General features: G+C 43.5%; 1 protein-coding gene across 1 annotated transcript in view; it reads right to left on the reverse strand.

Annotated features, from left to right (window-relative positions):
- LOC136875010 (uncharacterized) overlaps positions 1 to 24,802 on the reverse strand; it is a 318,959-nt gene extending 294,157 nt beyond the window's left edge. Inside the window, exon 1 of the mRNA XM_067148729.2 lies at positions 24,725 to 24,802. Coding sequence (XP_067004830.2) covers positions 24,725 to 24,729 — 5 coding nt within the window. The 5' untranslated portion in view covers positions 24,730 to 24,802. The remainder of the gene's footprint in view (positions 1 to 24,724) is intronic.
- Between the last annotated feature and the right edge of the window lie 351 nt (positions 24,803 to 25,153).

The raw sequence follows: 25,153 nt of genomic DNA on the forward strand, positions 1-25,153 counted from the left end.
AATTTTGTTGGATAAACACCAAAGATCTGTTACATAACGAAATTGTATGATATAATTGGCTTTTCTCCGTCCTTCAAAATTCCGATTATCTCTGCCGGGTTTGATCACAAGACCTCGGAATACGTAGGTTGACACTCTTTCACTAATCCATAGAGGAAGATAATAATAATAATAATAATAATAATAATAATAATAATAATAATAATAATAATAATAATAATAATGGCCTCGGTAACTACCTTCCGTTCCTTTTCCATCCTTCCGTCACCGAATTTCGACGTATTAGTGCGTCGTTAAACAAGTAGCAAACATAAATAAATAAATAAATAAATAAATAAATAAATAAATAAATAAATAAATAAATAAATAAATAAATAAATAAATAAATAAATAAATAAATAAATAAATAAATAAATAAATAAATAAATAAATAAATAAATAAATAAATAAATATTTTGTTTACAATTTGCACCAACACAGATAAGTCTTAAGGCGACGATGGGAGAGGAGACAGCAAGGAGTGGGAAAGAAGCGACCGTCGCCTTTATTAAGACACAGACCCTACATCTGACTGCCGTAAAAATGGGAAACCACAGAAAACCATCTTTAGGGCTGCCGACATTGGGGTTCGAACCTACTACCTCCCGAATGCAAGCTGACAGCTACGTGATCCAAACCGCAAGCCACTTGCTTGGTAAATACGCTTTAATTGTCCCTTGAATTAGTATGGACTGTATGAGATGACAGTGCGTCAGAACTTAAGACTCAAAAGGGGGCCCTATCATTTGCCTGCAATTGTACCCAGACATGTCACTCGAACTTACGGCTTTACTGTCCGAGCCACTCGGCTCAGCATGTTTCCTTTATTCCTCGCGTATTCAATAATATCTTAAATATTCTTGACAACTCATTTGTACTTCGGTACTCAGCTAGTTAGCAGCTGCCAATCTGTATGTAATAAGGTATTTCGCAGCTAACCGGAGATAAAGAACACTATTTTTCATGATGTTTTATCAAACGTACGTCGAAGAAATTGAACAGCTGCGTAGAGTATTTGGCTGAAGTACTCGTCTTCTATACCTTAAGGTTGTAGGTTAAAATACCAGTGCAGACGTCTGGCATTTAAGATTGCGTAAATGCGAGAGACCTGTGTGGGTGCACAGGCCCATTATAGGGCCCCATTTTTAGTGTCAAATTCTGGCTCATTGTCATCTCATACAAACTAGACTGATTCAAGGGACATTAAAAGCATTATTATTATTATTATTATTATTATTATTATTATTATTATTATTTTTATTATTATTATTATTATTATTATTATTATTATTGAAATGAAGCAGATAGAGGATAGCCAGAGTTATTATTACAGATATATGCGACCATAAAATACGGCAGTTTTGCCAAGGCTGTTGGGGCAAAAACGAAGTGCTCTTTTTTTACTAATGTAATTCCTTTTCTGATTATATTTGTTCATAAAAACGCACCAAAGAACCATAACTCAGTTAGTGAGATGCACTTAATGCAACCATAAAGTTTGACAGTAATTAACCTTCACGCTTCACGCAGCACGACTGCTTAATGCTCCACAAAAGAACAGTGTAAACAAAGTCATTATGCGGACTCTATCTGTCATGCAGCCGTCAACTATGTGATTAACAATGGAACACACTGTGTCAGAAGCATACTAAACATGGAGCACTCAACTTATCCCGAAGATGTACATCAATCGTATATGGTTGTTTTATGGAACTGCCGGCAAATTCAATATATTGTTGAAAACAGTGTTAATGACATCCAAAAACTGGACTGAGTTTCGTAGTCAGAGGCCTCATCAAAACCTAGACCACTGATCAAATACTCACAGCTGGAGTTTGTTTGCTGTAGGGCAACCGATCATCAAGTTGCTTGACTACAGATATATGACACAAAATCTATTTTTCCAGCATGCGTAGGTAGATGGCATAAAACTACATTATTATTTTTTGCTCGTACTGTGAGAGGATAAGGGTATCAAAAGTTGATGAAAGCATGATCGATTCACTCAAAAGGACGTGGGTTCGATTACCCGGCAGGAAGTCGAAGAACTCAGAAAATGGATTTCCATTTCCGGAGAGGTACATAGCCCTGAAGTTACTCTGCCTACACCAAAAATGAGTACCAGGTTGATTCTTGGGAATAAGGCGATCGGATATAGAGATAACAACTTGGTGCTGAGGTTACGGATAGTGGAAAACTTCCAATGTCCATTTTTTCCAACGGAGAGATGGCTTCGTTTCCTTTACTTCAATCAATCAATCAATCAATCAATCAATCAATCAATCAATCAATCAATCAATCAATCAATCAATCAATCAATCAATCAATCAATCAATCAATCAATCAATCAATCAATCAATCAATCAATCAATCAATCAATCAATCAATCAATCAATCAATCAATCAATCAATCAATCAATCAATCAATCAATCAATCAATCAATCAATCAATCAATCAATCAATCAATCAATCAATCAATCAATCAATCAATCAATCAATCAATCAATCAATCAATCAATCAATCAATCAATCAATCAATCAATCAATCAATCAATCAATCAATCAATCAATCAATCAATCAATCAATCAATCAATCAATCAATCAATCAATCAATCTGCATTTAGGGCCTTTCCCAGGAGGCAGATTCCCTATCAGTTGTTTATCTAGCTTTTTCTTGAACATTTTCAAAGAACTTGGAAATTTATCGAACTTTTCCCTTGATAATTTACTCAAATCCCTTACTCCTCGTCCTATAAATGATTATTTCCCTTAATTTGTCCTCTTGAATTCCGATTTTATCTCCATACTATGATCTGTCCTACTTTTAAACGCTCAACTCAAGTTTTTTCGTCTACTTACATCATTCCACGCCAACTCTCCACTGACAGCTCAAAACATACCACATAGTCGAGCATTTCGTCTTCTTGCTCCCAATTCTTCCCAGCCCAAAGTTTGCAACATTTTAGTAACACTACTCTCTTGTCGGGAATCACCCAGAACAAATCGTGCTGCTTTCTTTTGATTTTTTTTTCAGTTCTCCTATCAAGTATTCCCATACACTGGAGTCATACTGCAGTCTTACCAGAGACTTATACACTCTCTTTTACATCCTTACTACAACCCATTAATACTTTCACAACAATGTGAAGAGATCTGTAACCTTTCTTAACAACCTCGTTAATATGATGTCCCCAATGAAGAAAATTCCTTATTTTAACACCTAGGTACTTACAGTGTTTTCCACGAGGTACTATACTTCATCAACATAGTAATTAAAACTCAGAACATTTTCTCTCTTGGTGAAACTTACAACTTCACTTTTCATCCCATTTACTTTCATACCATTGTCTGCTGTCCATCTCACAACATTGTTTAAGTTCCCCACTCACAATCCTGCAACTCATTTACAACTCTATACAGGATTCTTTGCTTTGCTACTGTGGGAGAGAACCAAACCAAACCAAACCAAACCAAATCTTATCTTATCTTATCTTATCTTATCTTATCTTATCTTATCTTATCTTATCTTATCTTATCTTATCTTATCTTATCTTATCTTATCTTATCTTATATCTTATATCTTATATCTTATATCTTAAATCTTATCTTATCTTATCTTTTAGAACTATTATCAACTTCAATAAAGGCTACAATAGCTGCGGAGACAGTGATCAGATTCTCCTAACGAAACATTATATCAATCTATCTACAAATTTAAGCCGTAATTTTCGTTGATGGACCTGAACAAGCCGGTCCTCAAGTATTTCGGATCACAAGAGGAAAAGTGCTAATACAATACATAAATGAAATTTACTCGTCCATTAGATTAAATAAAGTGAAGAGTAAGCTGTAATTAATCTTTTGGAAATTGAAGGGTATGCGAAGGGAACATTTCTTTAGGAAGATGACCAAGGATGGCGGTGTAAAATAGGTGTATAAGTTTACTCGTGGAAACGCGCTTAGGAACTTCCTACACAGAAAACAGAAAGAGACCGGCAAATTGATGGTATTAGTCACGCGGTAAATGTAGTGATTACTGTTATAAGAAAAATAAATAGCTCATCATCAATATTTCCTTCTTTCTTCCTCTGTGTCTTCGCAAGCTTATATGCTCTCTTTCATCAAAGTTAATCTTTTCGTCATTTCTCCACTAGCGTTCTGCAGTTCTAATTTTCCGTAGAGAACTTCAAATTAATGAATCAATATACGTCTGAAATTAATAATTAGATTGTAAAACTGTAAATCACCAATGTTAATAGAAATAAATAAATAAATAAATAAATAAATAAATAAATAAATAAATAAATAAATAAATAAATAAATAAATAAATAAATAAATAAATAAATAAATAAATAATTAAATAGTCTGTTATAGCTGTACTCTTGGAATGGGCAGCAAGAGACAATAAGAGAGCTTAATGTATGTCAAAAAGTTGTGGAGAAATCAGGCTAATCACATGGATGAAGTCAGAAATACTGTAGTCAGAGAAGAATGGAGGTAAGGACGCGGTGTTGACAGTTTAGCGACTGAGGCAGTACAGAACTTGGCTTGTGGTTAGGAAGCAAGCCTATATGTGGGTCACCGCATTGATCTCGGGAGATAGAAGAAGAGAGACGACCTCCGAAGCAGCTTACAGTCACCTGGTCAAGATCCGCCCGCAGTGGCAAGAAAATCAAGACACAGAAAGGCAATGGAATACTTTGTAGAATTTTCTACAGTTGACAGCATATTCCGTGCAGAACCTGATAGATACACAGGGGAAACTCAGCTAAATGTGCAGTATTAAGTTTCATTTTGAGAATAATTATCAAAATAATATTAAATACATTTTATCCTCCGGAACAACTGTTTCCTATGCTATATTTACAGTACCTTTCCAATTCATTCACTTAATTGTATTTGTAATACTTCAGCTAACTCCGCAGCAGTCAATTCTGCAGCAATTAGAAGCGGTTTCTTCCCCACATTTCTGGTAAATGGATATACACGTCACAGACATGGGTACCGGATACACGGGTTACAGAGATGGTACCGGATACATGGGTCACAGACATGGCTACCGGATACACGGGTCACAGACATGGGTACTGGATACACGGGTCACAGACATGGGTACCGGATACACAGGTTACAGAGATGGTACCGGATACATGGGTTACAGACATGGTACCGGATACATGGGTCACAGACATGGGTACTGGATACACGGGTCACAGACATGGGTACCGGATACACGGGTTACAGAGATGGTACCGGATACATGGGTCACAGACATGGGTACTGGATACATGGGTCACAGACATGGGTACCGGATGCATGGGTCACAGACATGGGTACCGGATACACGGGTTACAGAGATGGTACCGGATACATGGGTTACAGACATGGTACCGGATACATTGGTCACAGACATGGGTACTGGATACCGGGTCACAGACATGGGTACCGGATACACGGGTTACAGAGATGGTACCGGATACATGGGTCACAGACATGGGTACTGGATACATGGGTCACAGACATGGGTACCGGATGCATGGGTCACAGACATAGGTACCGGATACATGGGTCACAGACATGGGTACTGGATACACGGGTCACAGACATGGGTACCGGATACACGGGTTACAGAGATGGTACCGGATACATGGGTCACAGACATGGTACCAGATACATGGGTCACAAACATGGGTACTGGATACACGGGTCACAGACATGGGTACCGGATACACGGGTTACAGAGATGGTACCGGATACATGGGTTACAGACATGGTACCGGATACATGGGTCACAGACATGGGTACTGGATACACGGGTCACAGACATGGGTACCGGATACACGGGTTACAGACATGGTACCGGATACATGGGTCACAGACATGGGTACTGGATACACGGGTCACAGACATGGGTACCGGATACACGGGTCACAAACATAGATATCGGATACACGGGTCACAGACATGGTACCGGATGCATGGGTCAGAGACATGGGTACCGGACACATGGGTCACAGACATGGGTACCGGATACACGGGTCACAGACATGGGTACCGGATACACGGGTCACAGACATGGGTACCGGACACATGGGTCACAGACATGGTACCGGATGCATGGGTCAGAGACATGGGTACCGGACACATGGGTCACAGACATGGGTACCGGATACACGGGTCACAGACATGGGTACCGGATACACGGGTCACAGACATGGGTACCGGATACACGGGTCACAGACATGGGTATTGGATACATGGGTCACAGACATGGGTACTGGATACATGGGTCACAGACATGGGTACCGGATGCATGGGTCACAGACATGGGTACCGGATACACGGGTTACAGAGATGGTACCGGATACATGGGTTACAGACATGGTACCGGATACATGGGTCACAGACATGGGTACTGGATACACGGGTCACAGACATGGGTACCGGATACACGGGTTACAGAGATGGTACCGGATACATGGGTCACAGACATGGGTACTGGATACATGGGTCACAGACATGGGTACCGGATGCATGGGTCACAGACATGGGTACAGGATACATGGGTCACAGACATGGGTACTGGATACACGGGTCACAGACATGGGTACCGGATACACGGGTTACAGAGATGGTACCGGATACATGGGTCACAGACATGGTACCAGATACATGGGTCACAAGCATGGGTACTGGATACACGGGTCACAGACATGGGTACCGGATACACGGGTTACAGAGATGGTACCGGATACATGGGTTACAGACATGGTACCGGATACATGGGTCACAGACATGGGTACTGGATACACGGGTCACAGACATGGGTACCGGATACACGGGTTACAGACATGGTACCGGATACATGGGTCACAGACATGGGTACTGGATACACGGGTCACAGACATGGGTACCGGATACACGGGTCACAAACATAGATATCGGATACACGGGTCACAGACATGAGTACCGGATGCATGGGTCAGAGACATGGGTACCGGACACATGGGTCACAGACATGGGTACCGGATACACGGGTCACAAACATAGATATCGGATACACGGGTCACAGACATGGGTACCGGATGCATGGGTCAGAGACATGGGTACCGGACACATGGGTCACAGACATGGGTACCGGATACACGGGTCACAGACATGGGTACCGGATACACGGGTCACAGACATGGGTACCGGATACACGGGTCACAGACATGGGTACCGGATACACGGGTCACAAACATAGATATCGGATACACGGGTCACAGACATGGGTACCGGATGCATGGGTCAGAGACATGGGTACCGGACACATGGGTCACAGACATGGGTACCGGATACACGGGTCACAGACATGGGTACCGGATACACGGGTCACAGACATGGGTACCGGACACATGAGTCACAGACATGGTACCGGATGCATGGGTCAGAGACATGGGTACCGGACACATGGGTCACAGACATGGGTACCGGATACACGGGTCACAGACATGGGTACCGGATACACGGGTCACAGACATGGGTACCGGATACACGGGTCACAGACATGGGTACTGGATACATGGGTCACAGACATGGGTACTGGGTACATGGGTCACAGACATGGGTACCGGATGCATGGGTCACAGACATGGGTACTGGATACACGGATCACAGACATGGTACCGGATGCATGGGTCACAGACATGGGTACCGGATACACGGGTCACAGACATGGGTACCGGATACACGGGTCACAGACATGGGTACCGGATACACGGGTTACAGAGATGGTACCGGATACATGGGTCACAGACATGGGTACTGGATACATGGGTCACAGACATGGGTACCGGATGCATGGGTCACAGACATGGGTACTGGATACACGGATCACAGACATGGTACCGGATGCATGGGTCACAGACATGGGTACCGGATACACGGGTCACAGACATGGGTACCGGATACACGGGTCACAGACATGGGTACCGGATACACGGGTCACAGACATGGGTACCGGATACACGGGTCACAAACATAGATATCGGATACACGGGTCACAGACATGGGTACCGGATGCATGGGTCAGAGACATGGGTACCGGACACATGGGTCACAGACATGGGTACCGGATACACGGGTCACAGACATGGGTACCGGATACACGGGTCACAGACATGGGTACCGGATACACGGGTCACAGACATGGGTACCGGATACACGGGTCACAAACATAGATATCGGATACACGGGTCACAGACATGAGTACCGGATGCATGGGTCAGAGACATGGGTACCGGATACACGGGTCACAGACATGGGTACCGGATACACGGGTCACAAACATAGATATCGGATACACGGGTCACAGACATGGGTACCGGATACACGGGTTACAGAGATGGTACCGGATACATGGGTCACAGACATGGGTACTGGATACATGGGTCACAGACATGGGTACCGGACACATGGGTCACAGACATGGGTACCGGATACACGGGTCACAGACATGGGTACGGGACACATGGGTCACAGACATGGGTACCGGATACACGGGTCACAGACATGGGTACCGGATACACGGGTCACAGACATGGGTACCGGATACACGGGTCACAGACATGGGTACCGGATACACGGGTCACAGACATGGGTACTGGATACACGGGTCACAGACATGGGTACCGGATACACGGGTCACAAACATAGATATCGGATACACGGGTCACAGACATGGGTACCGGATGCATGGGTCAGAGACATGGGTACCGGACACATGGGTCACAGACATGGGTACCGGATACACGGGTCACAGACATGGGTACCGGATACACGGGTCACAGACATGGGTACCGGACACACGGGTCACAGACATGGGTACCGGATACACGGGTCACAAACATAGATATCGGATACACGGGTCACAGACATGAGTACCGGATACACGGGTCACAGACATGAGTACCGGATACATGGGTCACAAACATAGCTACCGGATACACGGGTCACAGACATGAGTACCGGATACACGGGTCACAAACATAGATATCGGATACACGGGTCACAAACATAGATATCGGATACACGGGTCACAGACATGAGTACCGGATACATGGGTCACAGACATGAGTACCGGATACACGGGTCACAGACATGAGTACCGGATACACGGGTCACAAACATAGATATCGGGTACACGGGTCACAGACATGAGTACCGCATACACGGGTCACAGACATGAGTACCGGATACATGGGTCACAGACATGAGTACCGGATACATGGGTCACAGACATGAGTACCGGATACACGGGTCACAGACATGAGTACCGGATACACGGGTCACAGACATGAGTACTGGATACATGGGTCACAGACATGAGTACCGGATACACGGGTCACAGACATGAGTACCGGATACATGGGTCACAGACATGAGTACCGGATACACGGGTCACAAACATAGATATCGGATACACGGGTCACAGACATGAGTACCGGATACACGGGTCACAGACATGGGTACCGGATACACGGGTTACAGAGATGGTACCGGATACATGGGTCACAGACATGGGTACCGGATACACGGGTCACAGACATGGGTACCGGATACACGGGTCACAAACATAGATATCGGATACACGGGTCACAGACATGAGTACCGGATACACGGGTCACAAACGTAGATATCGGATACACGGGTCACAGACATGAGTACCGGATACACGGGTCACAGACATGGGTACCGGATACACGGGTTACAGAGATGGTACCGGATACATGGGTCACAGACATGAGTACCGGATACACGGGTCACAGACATGAGTACCGGATACACGGGTCACAAACATAGATATCGGATACACGGGTCACAGACATGGTACCGGATACATGGGTCACAGACATGAGTACCGGATACACGGGTCACAGACATGAGTACCGGATACACGGGTCACAGACATGAGTACCGGATACACGGGTCACAAACATAGATATCGGATACACGGGTCACAGACATGAGTACCGGATACACGGGTCACAGACATGAGTACCGGATACATGGGTCACAAACATAGCTACCGGATACACGGGTCACAGACATGGGTACCGGATGCACGGGTCACAAACATAGATATCGGATACACGGGTCACAGACATGGGTACCGGATGCATGGGTCAGAGACATGGGTACCGGACACATGGGTCACAGACATGGGTACCGGATACACGGGTCACAGACATGGGTATCGGATACTTGGGTCACACTTTTTTGGCCATTGATATCTTTGGGTCACTGCATATTTGTAACGACTTTATATTTACTACTATAGGGGAAGGTACCCCGGTATCGGACGGCACTCACTATCGGACAGTATCAGTTAGGGGTTTCCAGTAGAATGTTGCAGCATCTTTTGTACAGGTCTCAGAAGGACCATTGTATTTCCGTGAACCAAAAAATGAACACGTGTTCTTCCGCTTCTGCCTGTACTAAGTTAATCTTGTGAACCTGTTACAGTAAAACTTGCTCAAGAAGGAATCGCAAGGGACCAAAATTGTTTTTCGAATTAGACAAGTTTCCGCATTACACAAACTGTTCTTGTTTTCTTCTTAAAGCACCCACCACCTCCACCTTACACAAAACATATTACAGTATACAGAATTTTTAAATATTACTTAGAACTTACCTGTATCTTCCTACGTTTGACACTCGGCTATTCAGATTGATGTACGTAGTACACCGATTTGTTAATTATTATTATCATTACTGCACTTTATTTTTACATATATTATGAGACACAGTATATCATTTTGGCACTATTATAACAGTATATTACATTATTCCAGAACACTGGAAACTTATTTCCGTCATAAAACTCTATACAGAGCTTCACAACAACAAGTTTTCTTCCACAGATCAAACATAGAAACTTGTTTCCTCTTCTTTCTAATCGTGTCTCTCTGAATGCAGTCCTAAGCTGCGTTCAATAGTTCAAGAACAGTGGAAGAGTTATAATGTATTGGCAAATTGCTTTACGTCACAAAAGCATAGTGGGCCTGTTCGTGGGTTCGAATCTTGTTTTAATCTTCTTGCCCATCTCTTTCTTCTTCCGCCTCCTCTTTTTCGGCCTTTCTCACTGCTAGTAGAACTGATTCGAAAATGTAATGTGTCGTTAAGTTGTTCACCACTGCGAATGAAGTTTTCTGCCCCGCAGGGAACGTTTCTTGCTTGACACAAGTAGGACACTACCGACGTGTTTTCAAGCACCTTTATTCGTTCGACTCCAAGGCTAAATGGTTAGCGTGCTGTCCTTTGGTACAAAGGGTCACGGTTTTGATTCCCGGCCGGGTCGGGAATTTTAACCTTACTGTAATTGGTTAATTCTGATGGCCTGGCGGCTGGGTGTATGTGATGTCATCATCATTAGAATCATCAAAGGTATGGCCCCATCCTTTGAGACGCACAGGTCGCCTATACGGCGTCAACTCTTAAGACCTGCAACAGACCTCTTCGGAGGTCACACGCTATAAATAAATACCATCCATATTATCACAATTTCCAAACACGTGCATCAGTTTGTCCAAACAATGAAAGTGATCATACCAGCACCATATATAGGTTGTTCTGCCATTCGGCAGGTCCAATCATGGCTGTGACCTCCATATCTCTCTATTTTGTGCCCTTTTCTTCACTTCTGCATAATCTTGCTGATGATATGGCAGTGATAGCTGAAAATGTGAAGGACCTACCGGGCGAGTTGGCCGTGCGTGTAGAGGCGCGCGGCTGTGAGCTTGCATCCGGGAGATAGTAGGTTCGAATCCCACTATCGGCAACCCTGAAAATAACTAATATCGTCTCCTTCCTCTTCCTCGTTTTCCTTTTATCATCCCTTCAATTGCTAGTCGTAGTAAGGTGTTGTGTCTTAGATTATGCCCTATCCAGTTTTTCTTCCTATTTTGGATTACGGTCAGCTTGCTCCTCACTTCTCCCACTCTCTTCAGAACTTCCTCGTTTGATGTTTTATCTTCCCTCTTTACACCTTTAATTCTTCGCCAAATCCACATCTCAAATGCCTCTATTCTTCTCTGTTCTTCCTCCCTTAATGTCCATGTTTCAGCGCCATATAGAGCTATACTCCATATGTAACACCTTGCAAGCCTATTCCTCAGATCTTTCTCCAGCGAGCCACAAAACAGTTTTTTCTTCTTGTTGAAGCTTTTCTTGGCTAAGGCAATTCGAGCCTTTATGTCTGTTATAGAGTGAAGTTCTTCAGTCACAATACTTCCAAGATAAACTTATTCACCTGTTCAATAATTTCTCCCCCTATCTTGATTGTCGCTTTTTCACCTTTACCTCCAAGTATCATGAATTTGGTTTTCTTTTTGTTTATGCTCATTCCATACTCTTCACACTTTTTGTTTAATTCTCTCAGCATTTTGCAGAGGTCCTTCACAGTTTTTTTTTTGCTAGGGGCTTTACGTCGCACCGACACAGATAGGTCTTATGGCGACGATGGGATAGGAAAGGCCTAGGAGTTGGAAGGAAGCGGCCGTGGCCTTAATTAAGGTACAGCCCCAGCATTTGCCTGGTGTGAAAATGGGAAACCAGGGAAAACCATTTTCAGGGTTGCCGATAGTGGGATTCGAACCTACTATCTCCCGGATGCAAGCTCACAGCCGCGCGCCTCTACACGCACGGCCAACTCGCCCGGTAGGTCCTTCACATTTTCAGCTATCACTGCCATATCATCAGCAAATCTTATACATTCAATTCTCTTACCGCCAACAATGACACCTCTTTTACCATCCAAGCATTCACAAATAATCTCCTCCAAGTAAATATTAAACAAAGTTGGTGATAAGCAACAACCCTGCCTAACACCTCTCCCCAGTCTGATTTCTCCTCTTATTCTCACTCTTGCTGTTTGGTTGTAATATAATTCCTTGATCAGTCTTCTCTCTCTCCATTCCACTCTATGTTTGTTTAAGTATCTTCAAGAGCTTATCCCACCTCACTTTGTCAAATGCCTTCTCTAAGTCTACAAATATTGTGTGTACTTTTCTGTGTATGTAGGACTACATATATTTTCCATATTGTACAAGGTGATTTTAAAGAATCCTTTCACTTTTCGTTTCCGTTTCCGCGTTGAGGTAATTCCGCATTATACAAAAGTAAGAACTCTATAACGCCGTAAGCTTCGCCGGGACTGAAGTAATATTCCGTAGAGGACAAGTTTCCGCTTTATTCAAGTTCTGTTTTGAGCACGTTTTTCTGTACTACAGTACTGGCGAGTGAAATATAATTTGCAGCATTATTTATTATTTACCATATGTTAATATAAGAGTATGGAGGATGGCGCTGCTTTTCTTTACACGACCGGGCGAGCTGGCCGTGCGGTCAGGAGCGCGCGGCTGTGAGCTTGCATCCGGGAGATAGTGGGTTCGAATCCCACTGTCGGCAGCCCTGAAGATGGTTTTCCGTGGTTTTCTATTTTCACACCAGGCAAATGCTGGGGCTGTACCTTAAGTAAGACCACGGCCGCTTCCTTCCAACTCCTAGGCCTTTCATATCCCATCGCCGCCATAAGACCGATCTGCGTCGGTACGACGTAAAGCCACTACAAAAAAATATTTCTTTACACGTATTATGTGCGGTGATTTTTTCAGTTTCTCGCGTAATAAACTCAATATCGGACAAGCTTGCGGCACCCGGTATCGGACAAAGTTATTTGTAGGTTTACTGCCGATTCTTAAAGTATTTTCCTTTGTTGCAGATAAATATTGGGAATAAAAGAGGAAATTGGACGAATGAGAACATGAAAATAGCTGTTGATGAAGTAAAATGGGATAAATTGAGCATTAGGGAAGGAAGTGAGCAGTTTAGTGTCCCTAAAAGCACGTAACTGACAGATTGAAATTACTGCCTTCAGGAAAGGGGGTAGAAATGAAACCTGATATGGGTACATATAAAAGTGCGTTTTCTGAAGCGGAAGACGAAGATTTATATAACCATGTGAAAATGTTAGACAGCCTTTTAATGCCACTAAGTAGGAATGATTTTTTGTATTGGCACGCAGAGAAATTGAAACTAAAACATCAGTTTAATAAAGAAAAGTGCATGGCGAGCAAACGATTTTATCATTCGTTTATGAAAAGGCATCCCGATCTGAGCTTGAGATCGCCTGAATCCACCAGCCTACAGCGGGCGAAAGTCTTCAACAAGGAGCAAGTGGAAGTTTTTGATAAGCTCACTGAGTCAATGCTTCGATATTTATTTCATCCTTTGAGCATTTTCAACGCTGACGAGACTGGTCTTTCAGAATCAGTTGAAGGTGTTATCGGCGAAAGGGAAGAAACAATCTGGCAAGCTAACTTCCGGGGAAAGGAGAATAAACGTTACTGTTCTTCTCTGCAGAAATGCCTCAGGTGACCAGTTTGTCCCTCCATTGTTTGTTTTCCCCAGAGTGAGAATGGACAATGATTTGGGCAGTGTACAGTATTTGATGCCCATCTAAGAGAGTGGATAACTAAAGACGGATTCCTAAAGTGGATGAAATCTTTTGTTTTGAGAGTGAACTCAAGGGAAGATAATCCAGTGTTACTTTTTGTTGATGGTCATTCTAGCCACAAAGATCTGGATGCTATTCTGTTTGCTCGAGACCACAACATTCACATGCTGAGTGTGCCAACTCGCATAACTCACAGGTTGCAACCTCTTGACCGAGTGATCACGAAGCCATTCAAGAATGCCTTCAACGAGGCTTGTTCCATGTGGATGAGGAAGTACCCCAATCTGAAAATTACGCTGAAAGATATTTCAGGTCTAGTTGGCTCTGTATTTACCAAGGTGTGAAGAATGGAACTTACTCAGTCAGCATTTTCCTGTTGTGGCTTCTATCTCCTGAAATGGAACATCTTCAGCGACTTATATTTATTCGCGCCCTCGAAAGAGTTGTCACCAACAGCTGCTAAAATTCCTTCCAACAGTCAACTTCCTTCGATCCAGGCGTCATCGGAAGCACAACTAACTACACCAACATTCAATCCTTCAGCTTCACCGTGCAGAGCATCCACTTCCACGGCCTCTAGGAGTGAAGATTCAGATGGGATTAATAAAAAAATCTCCGTATAGGCCTATAGGCATCTAAAATGCCGGTTGCAAATTACGCCATTCAAAAAGCTTTCTCGTTGATCTAGGTTTTAAAAATTGGAGCAGGATTTAATCATCTGTTACTTTGAAATTCAAGAGTAGATCTTTAGATGATAGGAAATGCCGTTAATATTTTCACGACCAGATTCTAGACCGCGTCTTTCTATTCCATCTAAATGAAATGTACATCTGCTGGGAGAAAAATATTAAGAACTTAAATATTCTTTATAAATAGTTAAGACTGTTACCAGTCACAATTTTTATTAAGTGTTTTACTCCAGAACGCGTTTCAGACACTTTAACCCGTCGTCAGTTTTAACTATTAGCAGTTTTAGTAATTTATAAAGAATTACTTCACAGTCACTGACAAGGTCTACGTAAAAGCATGGTTATGCTTAAGAAATAATGCATCAGTTGTTCTTGCTCTATCAGATACGTGGTCTAGGGTCAGCACAACTGCATATAGGTTGGCTTACTGTAGGTCTAATTCGCACCGCAGTGTAGGGGGCAACGTGTCCTCCTGCCACCCGGCTGCCCCGGGTTCGATTCCCGGTCTGGTCAGGGGTTTTAAATTGTAAATGATTAATATCCCAGGCCTGGGGACTGGGTGTTTGTGTCGTCCTTAACGTTTCTTTCCTCACATTCAACACTTTACACTTCCGCCATTAACATAATACACGCAGGTTCCTCACATATGGTGCAAGTAGTGGCAAAAGATCTTCATAGGTCGACGCCCCGAACAAATATAATTTTTATACAAAAAAAAAAAAAAAAAAAAAAAAAGTCCGATCTCAGCTCAGTCACAAGTTGAAGGCAGGCTTGAGGACATGAAACCGCTGTCGATCATTTCATCGCACATATTTTATTTTAGCGCATTTTCGATGCGAAATACCACTCAAATCGTGTCCGGGTTTCCCGGAGAAAAATCAATGTAATGCTTTCCATGTAAAGCTGAATACGATTAAAATTCTAAACATATTACATATACGGACATCATCTGTTTTTTCTACTGATTTTCCCACTCCTGTAGGGTCGCGGTTGCGAACTGTGCCGCATATGTGGATTTGGCCCTATTTCACGGCCGGATGTCCTTCCTGATGCCAACCCTATGTGGAGGGATGTAATCACTACTGCATGTTTCTGTGGTGGTTGGTAGTGTGGTGTGTTGTCTCAACATGAAGACGAGAGTGTTGGGACAAACACAAACACCAAGTCTCCGAACCAGAAGAATTAATCATACGAGATTAAAATCCTCGACCCGTCCGGGAATCGAACCCAGGACCCTCTCAACTGAAGGCCTCAACGCTGACCATTCAGCCAATGAGTCGGAATTTATATATATGGAAATGGTTTGTATATTTTTGTAAAGCAGAAGGATGAATGCACACGATGTGACCACGTAGCTGACGTAATGCACATGACGTAATCACACCCAGCGTAAGTATGCTTTTGGCGGTCGAAAGTCAGTTACCGCACGCTGTAGTTTTTCAGAAAGATGTCGCGCAGGGAAAAGTCAGGTGTTATTTGATTTTTACTCGAAAATATTTATCAGAAAACTAAAATAAATATTGATAGTTCTGTAACTGAAAATAGATTGGCACACTTTATAAAATATCAAATGACCGAGCTCGATAGCTGCAGTCGCTTAAATGCGGCCAGTATCCAGTATTCGGGAGATAGTAGGTTCGAACCCCACTGTCGGCAGCCCTGAAAATGGTTTTCCGTGGTTTCCCATTTTCACACCAGGCAAATGCTGGGGCTGTACCTTAATTAAGGCCACGGCCGCTTCCTTCCCACTCCTAGCCCTTCCCTGTCCCATCGTCGCCATAAGACCTATCTGTGTCGGTGCGACGTAAAGCAACTAGCAAAAAATATCAAATGCACGGCTCACAAAAAAGAAATGGTCAATTTTTATATGTTTATACCTCCATGATACGCAAGCATACTGAAATGGAAACGGACCTGCAATAAAAACAAATCCTTTTCTTTGCAACTAAAGTGAAAAGCGTTATTTGGACACTCAGTACGCGACGTCATCGCCCAACGTGTCATAAATGACGTAGTTCCTGGTCATACATCAAAATGGCTAGTTGGTAATTAGGCGTCTTCAGAAGGAGTATTGCCAACCCCCACTTTGATAACAGTTTCACAACGCCTTCTTGTGCCTGTGAAAAGGTACCACTCATTCGCTTGAGGCTAACGTCTCCACTATTTCGAAACGGAGTCTTTAAGGGATTGTAGTGTTTGGGGTGGTGGATTTCTCGCTCAGATGCGTTGCTACAGTTGTTCCCAGACTAGTTCGATCGGATTCAAGTCTGGATTTCTGGCTGGTCACTCCATTCGTTCCACGTGGTGCTCGTGCAGGAATCACCGAACGACGTTGGCATCATGTTTTCCAACATCATCATTCCAAATTGCCAAATTGCCCCGTGCACTGCAAGATCCCAGCAAGTAATAGTAGAAGAGGTTTCCTGTGGCTTCCACTTATTAATTCGATATAATTACCAGGATAGTAATCCTAGCTCTAACTATTCGTTCTGACTTGACCGTTATCATGTTAACATGAAAATGTTTTGATCTGTAAAGCTAGGTCACCATTTTATTAGGTATTTACAGAGGCGCATGCATGCTCTTTCATCTCGCGGAGAGTAAAATAATCCTATTTCCATTTCTTATGATAGAAATGTTGAGCATATCAGATCTTCCTCGTCTCGCTACTCTGACAATAATCCGTCTTAAAGGATTAACTTGGTAGAGCGGGAATCCCGTTACACGGCTAACTAATGTCAAGGCTGACGGAGGGTAAGGTTGGGGGCGAGCGTAAGACAACATTATATGTCTCATATTAAAGTGGTGTGTGCTGTGCGTGAGAGAGAGGAGATACGGAAACCCCAAGATTAGAACCTCAAATATTATAAATTCTGACCTAGCAAAAATGGTATGCACATGAAACTTTTATTTATCGCATTACGGACACTTAGGGTGTACGTCTCTCCAGAAACCAACAAGTAGTCAGGTATGGTTCTACAAAGAGTATACGTACAGTTTTCTAATCCCATTATGCAATATTTAAAAAATAAATATTGGTTCAAATTTTCTGATCTTTTATTGCTGATATTTATTATAAACTGTTCGATAAAGTATCAAATCAAAATCAATAACCACTGATCTGTATTTAGGGCAGTCGCCCAGTTGACAGATTCTCTATCAGTTGTTTGCCTCATCTTTTCTTAAATAATGTAAACGAAGTTGGAATTTTATCGGATATCTCCCTTGGTATTAGAGCCTCTGTGGCTCAGGTGGCAGCGCGCCGGCCTCTCAGCGCTGGGTTTCGTGGTTCAAATCTCGGTCGCTCAATGTGGGATTTGTGCTGGACAAAGCGGAGGCGGGACAGGTTTTTTCTGGGTACTCCTGTTTCTCCCGTCATCCTTCACGTTCCAGCCACACTCTCCAATGTCATTTCACCTGTCAGTCATTAATCATTACCCTAGAGGAGTGCAAAAGGCTTCGGCAGCCGTCACAATTCCTATCCTTGCCCCTAGATGAGGGCTTCATTCATTCCATTCCTGGCCCGGTCGAATGACTGGAAACAGGCTGAGGATTTATTTTTTCTCCCTTAGTAAATTATTCCAATCCGTAACATCACTTCAAATGAACGAAGATTTGACCCAGTTTCTTCTGCTGAATTCCAACTTTACCGCCATATTGTTGTCTTCCCTACTTTTAAAAACATCACTCAACCTTATTTGTCTAATAATATCATTCCGCACCATCGTCGGTGGTTGCAGAGTGGGATTCGGTCTACAGGTGGCCGCGTATGGTCTGTGGTTCGATGACTCTGCATTCCGACCGATCAACCGAGCAGAGGAAGGGTGGCTCTGCCATGACTCTACGCCTCTGCATTCGGGAGACGGAGTAGGCCGCGTCCCCACCGTCGGCTGTCCTGGAAATGGTTTTCCGTGGCTTTCCATTCTCCTGCACTAAGGCGAATGTCGGGACAGTCCCTAGTATAGGCCACGGCCGCCCACTCCCTCACCTTCTCCGAACATCTCCTTCAGCGTATTACATCTTCCTGGTCTGAGAGACGACGTTACCTTCTAGGAGGCCCGCCGTCCCCTTCAGGGACGAATTGAAACGCCATCTCTCCACTGATAGCTCGGAAGAGTTGGAATCATTTGTGTCATCCGACGACGCAGTAAGACTTTCACTGTCTGTAAAATCACTCTCGGATCCACTGCACCCTTAAATCAAATTCTTCATCGCTATCTGTCATGAAATAGAAGCAAAATAAAATGTAAGTGAAAAATATACAGTGTCTATAAGCGCGTTTCCCGCTTTTTTCTCTCAAATTGTGCTTTGCTATGAAACGGTAGCTGGCTTGTAATGTGGCAAGAATTTGTCTGAGGATTCGTAAAGTAAACACGAGGTTACATACCATCTTGCAGTTATTCAAGTAACTCGGATGCACAAGCTTTTCACATACTCTGAGTTTTATTTTCTATCAAAATTAAAATAACTCCATTTAAGGTCGTGCTTTTACGTTAAGAGGGTAGTACATAGGTTAAATTTACATTTAGTCCTCTGACTTAACCAGTCTTGGACGTTGGCTACCAAATAAGCCCCCAGCTAACAAGGAGAGGACAGACCCTCACTCCAACCGATTTCAATGAGTTTTAATCTACCTGTTGGGGGACATTCAACAGTAACTCGTGTATAAGGGTTTAGGTCAATATGCTTTCGTGTTCGAAAATTTTGGATGCGCTTCGGACCAAGTGGAGGGGATAGAACACTTAACGGCGAACACATTTTACTTAAACATGTCAAGTCCGAAGCCTAATTATTTCCGAAAAATTGATGTGTTTCATTGGAATCGGGAATTCATCAATTCAGGCTACACCTCACGCAGCCAGAGTGGTGGTCGAGTGGTTAGGGAACTTGTCCGCGAACCTCGACGACGTGAGTTCGAGTCTCATCGTAGCTATAATATTTGTACAAAATACATTATTATGTGAGGGAATATGAAGATAAAAGTATTAGGCAAACTGAAGTGAACTTCGTTTTATACCTCAGATTAATATAGAGAGATCCAGCAGTAACTGTGTGAACGTTTAGGCCTATACTGATTTCAGGTAGAAAATAAAGTGTAGTGCAATTTGTGTAATATTTTTGTTCGCATTTTTATCTGCACGTTCTTTCAAATATTAATTTATTTTGCACAAGAAATATAGCTCCGACGAGACCCGAACTGACATCTCCAAAGCTCGCAGACAAGTACGGTGACCACTCAGCCACCAGTCCGGTTTAATTTCGGTGTAACTCTCCAAGTACGACGGTCGAGTCATAAGTCATAGCAACTATTTTTTTTCTCGCGAACAGGAGACAACACGGAAAATCTAAGATATGCATTTGGAAATATAGGGCATGCACTTATGCACGAGTGCCTGAAGACAAATTCTGACTTCAGGAGATTCTCGTAGGACAGTGACAGAACACAGGCCATTGGCAAATCTTGTTTTATTATGGTATAGACAGCAAATACACAAGACTACGTACAAAAGACAGGTCTCGACTGGTTACAGACCTTCGAAATAATCACTCAAGTTTTCCACTGTGCGTTGCCAGCGGTAGGGCAGGCGCTGAATACAAATCACTGCATGTGTATCGCTAACGTGTGACACCACTTTCCGAAATGCTGTTACGATGTCCTCTTTTTTAGCAAACCGTTGTCCACGTAATGGCTTCTTGACTTTGGGGATTAGATCATCGTCACATGGGTTCAGATCAGGCGAATGAGCCAGGTGTGGAAGAACCTCCCATCCCCAACGTTGTAAGCGACGCTGAACGATGGCTGCCGTATTGTTGCCGCTGGTATTGCTGTATGTTCTTGCAATTCCGCTAGAATCCAGCGCCTGTCGTCATGTAAATACTGATCGAACACCATTATCCGTACATCTTTGTCCATGGACACTGGACGGCCTGGGCGAGGCAAATCGGCAGTTGATAGTCTACCCCGTTTGGACGTCTCCACCCACCTCGCCACTGTTCTATAGGGCATGCCATGCACACCTAATGCTTCCCGCAGCTCTGCATGGCATTGGCGTGCATTTCTGCCGCGGAGAACTGCTATTTTAATATACGATCGTTGCTCCTGCTTGTTGACTTCCATTTTGTGACGCTCTCACTCGCACATTGAGCTTGGGGGCATTCTTAGGCCCACACTGTTGTTTACATACACCATCTAGTGGCATCATACTTAAGTACCTACCGTACGTTTCCAAATGCGTATCTTAAATATTCTGTGTTGTCTCCTGTTCGCGAGGAAAAGAAATATGTTGCCATGACTTATGGCTCGACCTACGTATATATGCATTGCATTGGATTCGGAGATTCATCAATTTTTCGGAATTCATGAGGTTGGGGACCTGACGTGTTGAAGTAAAATGTGTTCGCCTTTTAATGTTCTATCACCATCACTTGGTCCGAAGTGATCCTGCGTCATGACATTTGACCTCATTTTTTTCGAAAACGAAAGCATTTTGACCTAAACCCTTATACACGAGTCACTGATCAGTGTCCCCCTCTTCACCCCCACACAGAACAATTGAAGCTCGTTGAAATCGGTTGAACGCAGTACTGGCCTCTCCTTGTAGTAAGCCATACGATAAATGATTAGGCATCCTGTGTAGTTTCATCAAATTAGCCCTTTTTCATTCCTGTTTGGTTCCATATTATTATTATCCGGCACCATGGCTAAATTGTTAGCGTGCTGGCCTTTGGTCACAGGGGTCCCGGGTTCGATTCCCGACAGGGTCGGGAATTTTAACTATCATTTGTTAATTTCGCTGGCACGGGGGCTGGGTGTATGTGTCGTCTTCATCATCGTTTCATCCTCATCACGACGCGCAGGTCACCTATGGGGGTCAAATCAAAAGACCTGCACCTGGCGAGCTGAACTTATCCTCGGACACTCCCGGCACTAATGGCCATACGGCATTTCATTTTTTTCCATTTTATTAAAATCTCCCTTAGGGACCTTTATTTATTAATATCTGGAGTTTTACGAGTTCAATAATTCTTTAAATATATAATGTAAAATTATATATATTTATTTCCAAAACCTCTAAATGTAGGAAGTTAAAATTTTGCCCTTTCGCGTTAGGTAATAAATAAGAAAATGTTTGAAAATATTCTTCCCCCAAGTTAATTAAAAGGGGGATAAAACCTGAAAACCAAAATATTCATTCCTCCCAAACCCTTTGCCGTACAATGTTGAAATGTCACCTAGTGATTGCTCTTGTACACAGTTCAAAAAAATTAGGGGAACATTTTTGAACGTATGCCATGCTCCACAAAACGATACCTCACACCCAGGTATATTACCAACTAAAGCTTTATTCTGTACCGTTGAAGTATAAAAAAGAATGATGGATTCCCGTTCATTTTCAGAACACAAACGGAAATGTCCAAATAAGGGCGAATACAAAGTGATAACAGTATTCCAGGGTGGATATTTATCACAGTTGGAGAGCTTCAGTATGGTGTAGGTCCTCTACGAGCATTCATCACAGCTTGGCACCTACGTGGCATGTTCCGTATAAGTCGACGCACGTCACGTTGCGAATCAGGTCCCATTCTTCAATGAGAGCCTATTCGAGGTCTTGGAGAGTCTGTGGTGGAACAGGACGCCCATGAACACTTCTGTCAAGCCTATCCCACACATGCTCGATGGGATTAAGGTCGAGACTCACTGCTGGCCATTCCATCTCTTGAATGTCGAGTTCTCGCAAGACAGCTCTGGTGATGCGCGCCACATGAGCCCTGGCATTGTCGTGCTTGAGTACGAATTCAGGGCCAACACCGTATGCAGCAACCAACACATGTTGTAGCAGTATCTGATCGATGTACTCCGCAATGGTAAGATTACCACTGACGACGACAAGATCCGTACAGCCATCAATACTGATGCCGCCCCACATCATCACAGAACCTTGTCGGGATCGGTCGCCTTCCTGGACAACATTTGGCATATACTGCTCACCACGGCGTCTCCATACACGTTGACGTCCATCACGCTGTGTCAGGCGAAATCTGGACTCGTCTGTGAACAACACATGTCTCCATTGGCGAAGTTGCCAGTTGACGTGGGTACGGGCAAACAGAAGGCAAGCTGCGCGATGTTGCTGCGTGAAATGGGGCACTCGAACAGGACGTCTGGGTCGTAAGGATACTTCTCTTAACCTGTTCCTTACTGTCTGGTGTGACACCGTGACTCCAGTGACCCTCCTGAGGTTTTGTTGCAGTTCTCTGCCAGTTGCTGAACGACGCCGCAACGCACAGATATCAGATGCCGGTCATCCTGTGGGGTTGTCATGCGTCCACAACCTTGTCCAACCCTCCTTGTAAACTGGCCTGTCTTACTGTAGCATTTCCACAATCGTTGAATAATTGACGGAGAGACATAGGGATCCACAGCAACACGACGAAAAGTCCATCCTTCCTGGATCAAAGTGACGGCCCTTGCGACTTGAACCTCGTTAAGATGTCTCATGGGATGTGCTGGTTTACGTACAACGTGCTCAAATGACCGCAGTAGTCTGTATACCTCACAACGACACACGGAAACTTCGATTTGACATACCCTGAGTAGCTAAGGTCTCAAGGTATGCTGTACTACCATTGGAACCCCATCTACCAAATTAACGTTCACATACCAGACGTCATAAAACATATTCCCCTAATTGTTTTGAACTGTGTATGTCCTAGATTTTGAATACGATTAGATTTAAAAACTATTTGTCCCCACGGGGGGCTAAACAAAAATTGTCATTACTCCAAAACTATTTGACGTACGATGTTGAGATTTCACATGCTGATTGCTCATATATGTCTCAGATGTTAGATATGAAATTGCTTTTGAAACAAACATATATATGCATTTACTCCCCAGAGTAGCCGGCCCCGTGGTGTAGGGGTAGTGTGCCTGCCTCTTACCCGGAGGCCCCGGGTTCGATTCCCGGCCAGGTCAGGGATTTTTACCTGTACCTGAGGGCTGGTTCGAGGTCCACTCAGCCTACGTGATTAGAATTGAGGAGCTATCTGACGGTGAGATAGCGGCCCCGGTCTAGAAAGCCAAGAATAACGGCCGAGAGGATTCGTTGTGCTGACCACACAACACCTCGTAATCTGCAGGCCTTTGGGCTGAGCAGCGGTCGCTTGGTAGGCCAAGGCCCTTCAAGGGCTGTAGTGCCATGGGGTTTGGTTTGGTTTGGTTTTTTACTCCCCAGAAACACCTTTCCTTGAGGGAAGAAAAATGAGGATTAAAATGAGGTTTCAGTCTGAAAATTAGAATTACTCACTCCTCCAATGCCATTTGACAAATAGAGTAGACATTTCACATCACAGTTTCCCTCATTCCTCGAGAAATTAGTAAGGAATAATTTTTAAAATTCAAACCCTAAAGGGGCTAGAAAATGGCTACACTTCAAATAACCATGCTGTGCGCATGTGGGACTTCGCTAAAAAGTTATTTTACAAGATCACTTACCTCATAACACATTCATATTCTCAGGATTGATATACAGTGAAGATCAAAAATAGACAGTAACGCACACAAGGCACTGCACCATACTGATACAGATAATTAAATTTGCATCCTATCATTGAACGAAAGCACAGATAATAAGCATGCGCTTTCGCGGTTAGTTCATGGTACGATCGTGTCATTTGACCTTTGGCTCTGCTACTCATGATTATCTCTGGTTTCATAGCGGAGGAACTTGCGGACACGTACATTACTGTCTATCTTCTTCTAAGTGATATTACGGCTGGAATTTGGTGTCTTTTGTTTACAAACTAAAGCTTCGTTACCTGGACTGTGATTTCGTCTTATGTTTTAAGGCTTCGGTCAAGGAGAAATTGATCTTATACCACGCATTCCTCTCAATCCATCAAACTAGTTTAAAAAACTTAAGTT

This window comes from Anabrus simplex, chromosome 1, assembly GCF_040414725.1.
Source record: "Anabrus simplex isolate iqAnaSimp1 chromosome 1, ASM4041472v1, whole genome shotgun sequence".
NCBI lineage: Eukaryota > Metazoa > Arthropoda > Insecta > Orthoptera > Tettigoniidae > Anabrus > Anabrus simplex.